An 11,575-nucleotide genomic window follows, 5' to 3' on the forward strand; every position below is an offset into this window, starting at 1 on the left:
TGTCTTGCAACTACTCGGAAAACTAATTGCGACTGTTATTAACGAGACTAAATCATAAGACTATAACAAAACTTTACTTACATGCTGAACTAATAAGTTTCAAACACAACTTTACGAAACCACAGTTTTGAAGCCATTAAATTTATAAGATATTAACTGCGAGAATATAACATCTTCATTTGCGTCTCCTTTGATCATTATTACATCTTTTTGTAAAACGACTGTCACAAAATGACAACAAAAAGAACCAAAAAAACTGATAAGTATCTAAATTTCACGCATTTCTTCTGAAACAAATTGTCTAATCCCTAAAGACATAATTAAAAAAGTTTAAGCAACAGAAAAATTATTGTTTAATTCAACAAAACATTAAAAAGAGCTCTAAATAATGAGGAATATTTATGAAAATGATAAACAGTGTAAAATAAGAAAAAAAACGCAACCCAGAACAAAAAGGGATATGTTGAAGAATACTATTACTCTTTTTTTAGAAATTCAATTTAGTTTCAAATGTTGTAAAAATTTCCTCAGTTAGGTTGTTAATTTATGTGAATTTGAACAAGAAACAGAAACAACGGCGAAAATGGGCAATTATGCACAAAAATCAGAAAATTTTGCACAAAAACTCGTAATACCAAAAGCAAGAAAACCTTCTGTTAAAACAATCGGCCACAAAATTAGTTTTTATTCTTTAAGGTGGAAATTTTGACCTGTACTTACTGAGAGTAAGAAAAATGTTGACGAAAATAATTGAAAAAATGACAAGTTCAAACAATCACAGCCATTTCCTTAAAACAATTACATTCAATAACATGAGAGACATTAGGTAACAACTGAATGAATAGAAAAGGTTCACTTGCACCTCTGGAGGAAGAAATTTAGGTATTTTAGTGGTCAGATTTAATAATCAGACTGCCGAAAGAATAAAAATTGAAGGCAAAAGACCAGAATTCAGGTAAATTTTACAAAAACTCTTCCTCAAAGCCATAAAAACCCTTTGGTTCTCGGAAAACAAACTTATCTACATTCGGCCTCAAATTTACGTAAATTGGAGCTGTCATTAAAGGAGCCGTCAATAAAATATATTGTCAGTAATCAACTTTAAAAAACAAATGCAAAAAATTTTGAAAAAAGGCAGCATCAAAATAAAAACCAAGAAGTCTCTGATTCTAAGAGTCCATGATATTATCGAACCTCTCCCAGATTTTGTCGCGCGCCCAGCAAACCGACCAAGTGTTCCAAGTGTTTGCGAAATAATCCAACTGTTGAGTGGAATTCTTCAAATAATGAAAAAAAATGCATTTCGTATAACTATCGAGTTAAATCTGCAAAAAAGGCAAAGTTTTAATTCCAGAAGACTTTCATACGGCGCCTAGTTGCAACTAGCGCTTTTTTGAGAGTAGGGAGTCTGTGTTAAGGTTTCTAGGTCACTAAGTCTGGCAAACTTTAACAAAATGGACCAAAAAAGCATATTTTGTGCTATTTTTGATGAAAGTTTGAATTTTCAAAAATTTATCAAATATTTTAGTGAAAAAAAACTCCCATCAAACAATTCAGCAATTTTTTTCTATCTCTAACGGTAACAACAACACTCTGCCGTTAAAAATTTTAACTTAATTTGAATTATATTAGCGAAATTGTGCCAAATTTTAGCAAAAATCACTGAAAATGTGAACAAAAACAGTCGAATGTTCACAAAACTTTAAACCTCGATAACTCCCTGTAAAACAAGAAAATCGTAAAAATCTTTTAATACGGTATTCTGCGCTGGATGGGCTTTTTGATGATACAATTCACAATTCTCTACAATGAATATATCGGTCGGCCAAAATTGACTGAACAGAAAAAAACCCAGTTGAGTATATAGTTCCTCCCTCCCCACTAAAGTGGTGGTCGGAACAATTAGAAGCAGCTATTGAATATAGATGGATTATGAGAAAACAACCACCATTTTTGAAGAAAACTTGCCAGCACTCTTAAAAGATTTCGGCCAATTTGAACAATTATTTAGTTGTCATGCATTTCTTAAAGCAACTAGCAGGTCCGTAAAGGCTATCTGAAATCATCTTATCTTGAAAAGTTAACAAATGATAGTCTCATTGAAAACTTATTCGTGATAGCTGGTGTACATGCGATCGTTTCAATGAATTTTGTTGCAAACTACTTTAGAAACACCAAAAAAACGAAGAGAGCGAATTATGTCAAGAAATGTTTTATGCGAGTTAAGAGTAATAGAAGATACTATCTCACAGAGCACTAAAAATCAAAACAGATAGAATGAGGTATAAAGAGGGAGAGAAAGGGATGGATAGCAGCGGAAAAATTTAATGCCTCGGAGAGCATATAGATTTAAAAATACGAAAAAAAAACCCAAAAGACAGAAGAAAAGAAGGTTGAAAGCAGAGAAGGAAAACAGATAAAACGAGTCTGGGATTAAACCAACGGGAGTGAAAAGCAAAAAAGGGGATTAACGAGAAGAAAATGAAAACTCGAAAATGACGAGAGCTGAAAACAGAAAGAAAACAATGCAACAGAAACCATATGAACATCAGGAACCCACCGTAAGAAAAACGCGATGAAACAAAAACATGAATCAAAAAGAGACACATAAAAAGAAAAGAAAAAGTTAGTAAACAACCGAGAAAAGAAAGAGAGAGAGATAGAGAGAAAGGATGAAAAAGGAAACTTCACAAATTTTGTTCGCTGAATTCTTCTGTATTAAAAAACTTCCGTACAATGAAGCTTTGACAAACCAAATTTCCATCATCCGCCTTTCAATCCTTGACCTTTTCGGCGAGTGACTTTTCCTTCGCAGAGTTTCAGGACAACCTTTTCATCAACACTTTTTTGACAAAGAACAACGAAAAACAATGTTTTTTTTCGGTCAGATCAGAAACAGGTATGTGACCAAAAACTTCTTCAGTAAACGGTCTGTGACCGAAAAGCTTCTGATACTGAAAAGGTAAACGATCCAAATTGTGTGAAGACAAAGAGGGTTCTCTTTGTCTTCACACAATTTGGATCGTTTACCTTTTCAGTATCAGAAGCTTTTCGGTCACAGACCGTTTACTGAAGAAGTTTTTGGTCACATACCTGTTTCTGAACAACTTGTGGGCCCATGATTTTTTCGACACTATTGTTTTTGTTTATTGAAACACCGATTATTGTCTTTCTTTAACAAAAAAATTTTGCTCACAGGCTTTTTCGCAAAGCATTTTTTGGTAGCTGACACGAACTCTTAGCAACATTCTGGGTCAATGACCTTTTGGCATCACTTTTTGGTCAATGACCTTTTGTAACAATTTTCGGTCAATGACCTTTTAAAAACATTAATCGGTCAATGACCTTAAAGCACATTTTTTCGGTCATTAACCTCAATTAAGCAACCACTTAACCGTGCTCTTCGGTAGTACTGTTAAAACAAGCTGCTCAGTGATGCCTCTAAAACATGCCGCCTTATGTGTTCACGCGTTTAATATATAAGAAGATGCCATTATTCTGCATAGTCTTTGTGAGCTAAGATTTGTCAGCAGTTTCAACATGACAAATTTACAAAAACGAAAACACACTCCCTCTAATGATGTCCTGTGCGTGGATGATGAAGGGGACGAGTGCCTCAAGAAATTAGTCCCTGTGAGGACCTCTAATAACAGTACAGAACCTCTCAAAGACATTTTAGAGAGGATCTGCCAGAAAAAGAAACTCTTCCCAGGTTGAGGTCGCGCTCGAAATCGCCTCTGATCAGACCGTCCCAGACAAGTGAGACCTCTGATCAGACCGTCCCAGACCGAAGTGAACTCTGATCAGACGAGTATGCGCTCGAAGATCATTGTGCGCTCGAAGTGCGCTCAAAGCCGCCTCTGATCAAACAAGTTCCAGACCGAAGTGACCCCTGATCAGTTAAGTTTCAGACCATTGTCCGGACGAGTTCCAGACCATTGTCCGGACTAGAGTGCGCTCGAAATATAGTCCCAGACTAAAGTGCGGTCGAAATCACCTCTGATCAGACAAAAGTGCGCTCGAAGTTGCCTCTGTTTAGACTAAAGTGCGTTCGAAATAGTCTGATCAGAGAATGATTTTGAACATGAACAAATCTCTCAATATCGTTATAATTATTCATTTCATCTATCATTTTATCAATCTTATATTCAACTAATAAAAAGCCAATCCTGAAAGTATATTTAATAAAAATAAATGATGATCAAAAAATTGATCAAAAAAATTACTGAGTATGCCATTTATTTATGCTTTCAACTGAATAAATGAACTTGGACAGCTTTGCATAAAAACGTCTTGATCTACATTGATTCAAAATCTTTTCTTGAGGGGACCGGCAGTTTTTATCAGCTGGACCCCTTGGTTCTGATCAAACCCATCAGATTTTTAGATGAAGTTCTTATTAGAATGCTGTTTTATTGTTGACTCTTACCAGAGACAACAAAAGTCAGTATGAAAACAAAAAAAAAACTTTAAAAAAAAATTCGCTTAAATTGGTCTCTGGTCAGACTAGTGTGCGCTCGAATCGGCCTCTGATCAGACTAGTGTGCGCTTGAAACTGCCTATGATTCGACCGTCTCAGAACAAAGTGGCCTCTGATCAGGCAAGTTCCAGACCATTGTCCAGACAAAAGTGCGCTCGAAGCCTTTTCCAGACCATGTAATTCGAGCGCACCGAGAACATGTGTGCGCTCGAAACTCGTCTGAGCAGGGGTCACTTCGGTCTGGCCACCCCGACCTGGGTTATTTTCGTAGCATTCCAGTGGGCAGTTTTTGTCATCAGGGCTGTCAGAAATGTAGCTCTCTTATATTCTTTTCCATGCTCTCTTATTGTCTTTTCCGTGGATATTCTAAAGCTACTCACGTGATGTAAAACACTTGATTCTGCAAATGCACATCGGTTTGATCTCCACGCCAAAATAGCTTTGCATCTTCAATGTTGTCTGCAAACAATATCACCTCTGGAGTTGCTGGAGGAATTCCAACAATATCTGGGTGATTATAGATAGATTCTCCGAACTGTGAATCTAGAACAACTTTTGTTACATAAAAGCAACCGGAGCATGCGTCATAAACAACAATTGTAACGTGATCTGGATATTCTTGTGCTCCACTCTGAACAAAAACTTCGTGTCGAATTGTTACATCAGTGAACTGCTCTGAAACAAAAATGATGTTCTCCCAATTAGTTCACCCTCGAGATATGTCAGTGGTTTTCAATGGGCAAATTCTAGCTGCTCATCAGCTGACTCTGAAGAAATCATATGAGAAATGCGCTGAATGTGTTGACAGAATGGTTCTAGATGCAGAATGTGCTGAACAAAATATTTTCAAGACTTGTCAATGCATTTTTTAAACAAAAATTCATTACATTTTTCAGCCCTTCTCTCTTTTACATTCAGCTCTTAAATTCAACACTTTAAGCATATCCCTGGCACAATTTTACCGTGTCATACAAAATCTATTCAGCACATTCTTTAAAAGTTTTCATCATTTTGTGATGGTTTCAAAGAAACATCAAGAAACTTAGAAGTTTTCTTTATTAAAGTTTCAAAGAACGAAAAAAGAACTTACCTGACGAACTTTATTGCTGTGTCGATAAGTAATGGCCACAAAACTAAACTCAATTCTAATTTTGTTTTGGCGCTATCGTTATCTTATTGACCTATCAATCATATGTCAGAAGCAAATTCTCCCACCAACAGAAACCTGATTTTAACATCCACCGACCTCCAACTAATGAACTCGATTGTACCCAAGGTATATATGATTCTGATGAAATGTTGATGAAAATAGAAAATCACCTCCGGGATTCGGAGTTAAGATCTATTCACATGCCAATCATGTAAAATATTTTTAGCTAATCTAAATTTTCTCTGTATATTTTCGCATAGATAACCACTATAAATACAAGCTAATTTTTGTATATTTTCAGTTCAAAAATTAATTTAAAATTCAACTTAATGAATTTTTTGACCCGTGTTATCGACCACGACAATGGTGTCCAGACCAGCTACAGACAGACAAATTTTGGATCTACAGAATGCAGAATCAGCTACTGCGTGAATTATGTCTTTTGTGGCGAAATGTCGCGCAGAGAAGAAAGAGGACAAGGTCAACAACGACGGTACTGTACAAGACCTACAGGTAACCAATCTCTTCCTTAGTATGTGCGGGCAAGATGCAATTATTAAACTTAGGAGCCTAATGAGTCCTAAGAATTTGACAGACACTCCGTATAAAGACATCAGATTGGCGATTCAAAACTATATTTCTCCTAAAGAGAGAGTAGTAACGGCAGAAAGGGCTAAATTTCTGTCCGTTATACAAGGTGTAGGGGAGTCAGACGACGACTTCCTAGCACGTCTTAGAGAAGAAGCACGCTATTGTGACTTCAAAAAACTGAAAACAGCGGCCAACCCCGAAGAGGAGCTGGTAAAAATAAATCTTATCTCAGGTTTGAGGGACCCTGAAGCAAAACTTAGACTACTAGACGGTATTAAAGCAAAACCAGCAATGTCAGTTACTGAAATGACCGAGAGCTTACAGTTCAGAAGTCAAGCAATGGCTTTTGCAAGTTCTTCATCAGGTAATAAGCCCTTTAATGTGAAAGAAGAAGTTGGGTTCAACTTCAAAAAGACCTTTCGAAAACCAAATGAAAAAATTACGGCTAATAAAAACAACAACATGTGCACTAGGTGTGGAGGTAAGCCACACTCTAGTAGACCCTGTCCAGCGCTAAGTAAAAAATGCAACACCTGTGAAAAGGTGGGACACTTCTCAAAAATGTGTAGAAGCAGACACCAACCAAATTCAGGTAAGTACAATAAACAGAATAACTTTTGCGAAGAAGAAAATGTTTCTTCAGAGCAAGCATCTCCAGCATCAGAGATGGGAATGTTTTATACTAAAGAACAAATCTTTAGCATGTCTGTGACATGCGAATATATCTCAATAAATAACTGCAAAGTAAAAATGCAGGTAGACACAGGTGCAGATAGCACAGTGATATCATCAAAAATATGGACTGAGCTTGGTAAACCTCAGTTGGATGGTAAGATAAGACATCTTGAAGCTTATGATGGTCATCAATTAACGCTTCTGGGATCAATTACTTGTGACGTTGAGTGGAACGGAAGCAGGCTCACGCAAAAACAACTTGCAGTTGTGCAGTCTGATAAAGAATTTGGACTACTTGGTAGAGACCTTCTACCCAAGCACGGCGTGAACAACATCACAGCCGAGCACCTACCTGCTGTGAAGGGTTACAAAGCTCATGTGAAGTTGATACCAGGAACACAGCCAATGTTAGTATGTGCGGGCAAGATGCAATTATTAAACTTAGGAGCCTAATGAGTCCTAGGAATTTGACAGACACTCCGTATAAAGACATCAGATTGGCGATTCAAAACTATATTTCTCCTAAAGAGAGACTAGTAACGGCAGAAAGGGCTAAATTTCTGTCCCTTATACAAGGTGTAGGGGAGTCAGACGACGACTTCCTAGCACGTCCTAGAGAAGAAGCACGCTATTGTGACTTCAAAAAACTGAAAACAGCGGCCAACCCCGAAGAGGTGCTGGTAAAAATAAATCTTATCTCAGGTTTGAGGGACTCTGAAGCAAAACTTAGACTACTAGACGGTATTAAAGCAAAACCACCAATGTCGGTTACTGAAATGACCGAGAGCTTACAGTTCAGAAGTCAAGCAATGGCTTTTGCAAGTTCTTCATCAGGTAATAAGCCCTTTAATGTGAAAGAAGAAGTTGGGTTCAACTTCAAAAAGACCTTTCGAAAACCAAATGAAAAAATTACGGCTAATAAAAACAACAACATGTGCACTAGGTGTGGAGGTAAGCCACACTCTAGTAGACCCTGTCCAGCGCTAAGTAAAAAATGCAACACCTGTGAAAAGGTGGGACACTTCTCAAAAATGTGTAGAAGCAGACACCAACCAAATTCAGGTAAGTACAATAAACAGAATAACTTTTGCGAAGAAGAAAATGTTTCTTCAGAGCAAGCATCTCCAGCATCAGAGATGGGAATGTTTTATACTAAAGAACAAATCTTTAGCATGTCTGTGACATGCGAATATATCTCAATAAATAACTGCAAAGTAAAAATGCAGGTAGACACAGGTGCAGACAGCACAGTGATATCATCAAAAATATGGACTGAGCTTGGTAAACCTCAGTTGGATGGTAAGATAAGACATCTTGGTCATCAATTAACGCTTCTGGGATCAATTACTTGTGACGTTGAGTGGAACGGAAGCAGGCTCACGCAAAAACAACTTGCAGTTGTGAAGTCTGATAAAGAATTTGGACTACCTGGTAGAGACCTTCTACCCAAGCACGGCGTGAACAACATCACAGCCGAGCACCTACCTGCTGTGAAGGGTTACAAAGCTCATGTGAAGTTGATACCAGGAACACAGCCAATGTTCTGCAAAGCCAGAAAAATACCTCTACCTCTTCAAGACAAGGTCACAGAGAAGCTGGAACAAATGGTCAGACAAGGCATCCTTGAACCGGTACAGCCAGGAGGAGTCACTAATGCATCTCCAGTGGTGTGGCAGAGAAAGAAGAGTGGAGAACTGAGACTTTGCGTGACTTGAAAGTGCACATCAATGGCAAGGTCATGGATGAGGACTACCCAATACCGGACATGGAGACGATCTTCCACAACCTACATGGGGCCTCATACTTTGGCAAAATTGACCTCTCAGATGCCTACTATCAAACTGAACTTGACGAAGAAGCTAAAGATATATGCACAATCAACACATCTCAGGGACTGTTCAAGACGTGCCGACTACCTCAGGGATTGAAAAACTCTTCTTCAATCTTCCAGAATTGCATCGAATCAACACTCAAAGGAATTAAAGGTGTTGTGATCTTTCAAGACGATGTATTGGTGTATGGAACCACCAAGGAGCAGTTCGACAAGAGAATGCTTGCAGTCAAGAGCCGACTACGTGAGAAAAACTTTACTATTAATGAGAAAAAATCTAACTCAAAACCAGTCGATAGCGTTAGTTTTTTGGGATACTCCATTTCAAAGAAGGGAATAGCACCAGATCCCAATCAAGTTGAAAAAATAAAAAATGCAAAAGCACCAACTAACAATAAACAACTCGAATCGTATGTTGGGCTAGCTAATTTTTACGGAAGAATGATTCCTGATTTTGCAACGAATATGCTACCCTTGAATAAAATGAGAAATAGCAATTTCTCATGGGGCAAAATGCAACAAAAAGCCTTTGAAGACATAAAAAATGAATTATGTGCTAACCCACTAGTACAGCCATATAGCCTACAAAAAGAAGCAACAGTTACTACTGATGCCTCTGAAAAAGCCATTGGCGGGGTTCTTTCGCAAGAAGGACATCCAGTCATATATGTATCGAGAAAATTGACTCCAGCGGAGCAAAACTACTCGAACATAGAGCGGGAAGCACTGGCAATTGTGTTTGTGGTCACAAGACTAAAACAATTCCTTCTTGGAAGACGATTTACCCTACAGACTGACCACAAACCACTCAAATATCTCTTTGCACCAGACGAGGAGATCCCGAAGACAGCATCAGCGAGAATCACAAGATGGGCAATAGTTCTAATGGGTTTTGACTATGAGTTGAGGTACACACCAGGAGAGCAGATACCCCATGCAGATGCTTTGAGCAGAATGGATTTTGGCGAAGACGAATCGGACAACGATCGAGTGTGCTTCGCAATCAATAACATCTACTTCGCCCAAAGTGATTTGGTGACCCAAGCAGAAATCAAAACTGAACTTGGAACAAACAGACTTTTCCAGGACATAATGAAACGAATCAAAAGCGGCAATTGGAAACAATGTTCAGAAGCGGAAAAAGGATTCGAACAACAGAAAGATGCACTTACTTTACATAATGTAGTCATCTTCAGAGGTGTTGTTCCTTTCATTCCACCCAAACTACGACACTTGGTTTTGGCAAAAGCGCATGAGACACATCCCGAAAAGAATGCAACTGAGGCATCAGTCAGAGTGATAGCATGGTGGCCTGGCATTACCCAAGACGTTCAACACTTTGTTAGTAAATGTAAGAATTGTCAATTCAACAGGCCTAGCCTGGGAAAAACGGTCTCTACGTGGCCAGAAGCCGACGTTTGGGAACGGCTCCACATGGACTGGGTTTATGTTAAGGACCAAGGCAATATCGTAGTAATTGTTGACGCGGGTTCTGGTTGGATAGAAGCCTTCCCCGCGAGAAATAGAACATCAGAAACAGTTAAAATATATCTTAGTCAAATCTTTGCAAGATTCGGAATACCAAAAACTTTAGTTTCTGATAATGGTCTTGAATTTGTAAGTGGTGACCTTGAACAGCGGTGTGAATCACTGGGAATTAAGAAAATAGAATCACCCGTCTATCATCCAAGAGCTAATGGAGTAGCTGAAAGAGCAGTTCAGACAGTGAAGCGGGCACTCCAAGCGTGGAGTCCCAACATTAATGTGTCATTTGGAGCATTCCTGCAAAGGGCACTGATGACACATCGCAACACTTCAAAGACGAGGAGCAAAGCTCCAGTTGAACTCTTGTTGGGACGCAGAGTGAGACTACCAGCAATAGCAGATTTCGACTTTTGCGAACCCATTCTATTCAATGCCAACGAAAACACAAAGATAGTTCCTGCTACCTTCATCATGAGGAAGGGCTTGAACACATCTTTCATACAGCCCGAAAACTCAGCACGGACTATTCTAGTGAGCGACAACCAAATTGTGAGACTAGACGAGGACAATGTGAAAATTGAACCAGCAGTGGAGGAGACCATATCTCAATCAAATCAAGATGAAGCTTCTGCAGCCACATCATCTGCAGAGCACCAACAACCCTAAACCTCAGAGCCTTCACGAACATCAACAAGAAACAGAAAACAACCCGACAGATTTGGAGAACCTATACACACAAACTTGCTTAAAAAAGGAGGAAGGATGTGATGGTTTCAAGGAAACATCAAGAAAATTAGAAGTTTTCTTTATTAAAGTTTCAAAGAACGAATGAAGAACTTACCTGACGAACTTTATTGCTGTGTCGATAAGTAATGGCCACAAAACTAAACTCAATTCTAATTTTGTTTTGGCGCTATCATTATCTTATTGACCTATCAATCATATGTCAGAAGCAAATTCTCCCACCAACAGAAACCTGATTTTAACATCCACCGACCTCCAACTAATGAACTCGATTGTACCCAAGGTATATATGATTCTCATGAAATGTTGATGAAAATAGAAAATCACCTCCGGGATTCGGAGTTAAGATCTATTCACATGCCAATCATGTAAAATATTTTTAGCTAATCTAAATTTTCTCTGTATATTTTCGCATAGATAACCACTATAAATACAAGCTAATTTTTGTATATTTTCAGTACAAAAATTAATTTAAAATTCAACTTAATGAATTTTTTGACCCGTGTTATCGACCACGACACATTTTTCATACAAAAATGCAGCACGTTTCACAGGCTGCCGCACATGCGCTCACTAGATAAGTTCTCTTCACTATTCAGCACATTCAGCGTGCTTCCTG

At 38.3% G+C, this 11,575-nt stretch overlaps 1 protein-coding gene across 1 annotated transcript in view; it reads right to left on the reverse strand.

Annotated features, from left to right (window-relative positions):
• The window catches only part of LOC142350986 (uncharacterized), a 64,068-nt gene that overhangs the window by 46,712 nt on the left and 5,781 nt on the right, over positions 1-11,575 (reverse strand). The window contains exon 4 of the mRNA XM_075403017.1: positions 4,861-5,155. Coding sequence (XP_075259132.1) covers positions 4,861-5,155 — 295 coding nt within the window. The remainder of the gene's footprint in view (positions 1-4,860; positions 5,156-11,575) is intronic.

Source organism: Convolutriloba macropyga, chromosome 12 (assembly GCF_964194025.1).
Source record: "Convolutriloba macropyga chromosome 12, txConMacr16.3, whole genome shotgun sequence".
NCBI classification, from domain to species: Eukaryota; Metazoa; Xenacoelomorpha; order Acoela; family Convolutidae; genus Convolutriloba; species Convolutriloba macropyga.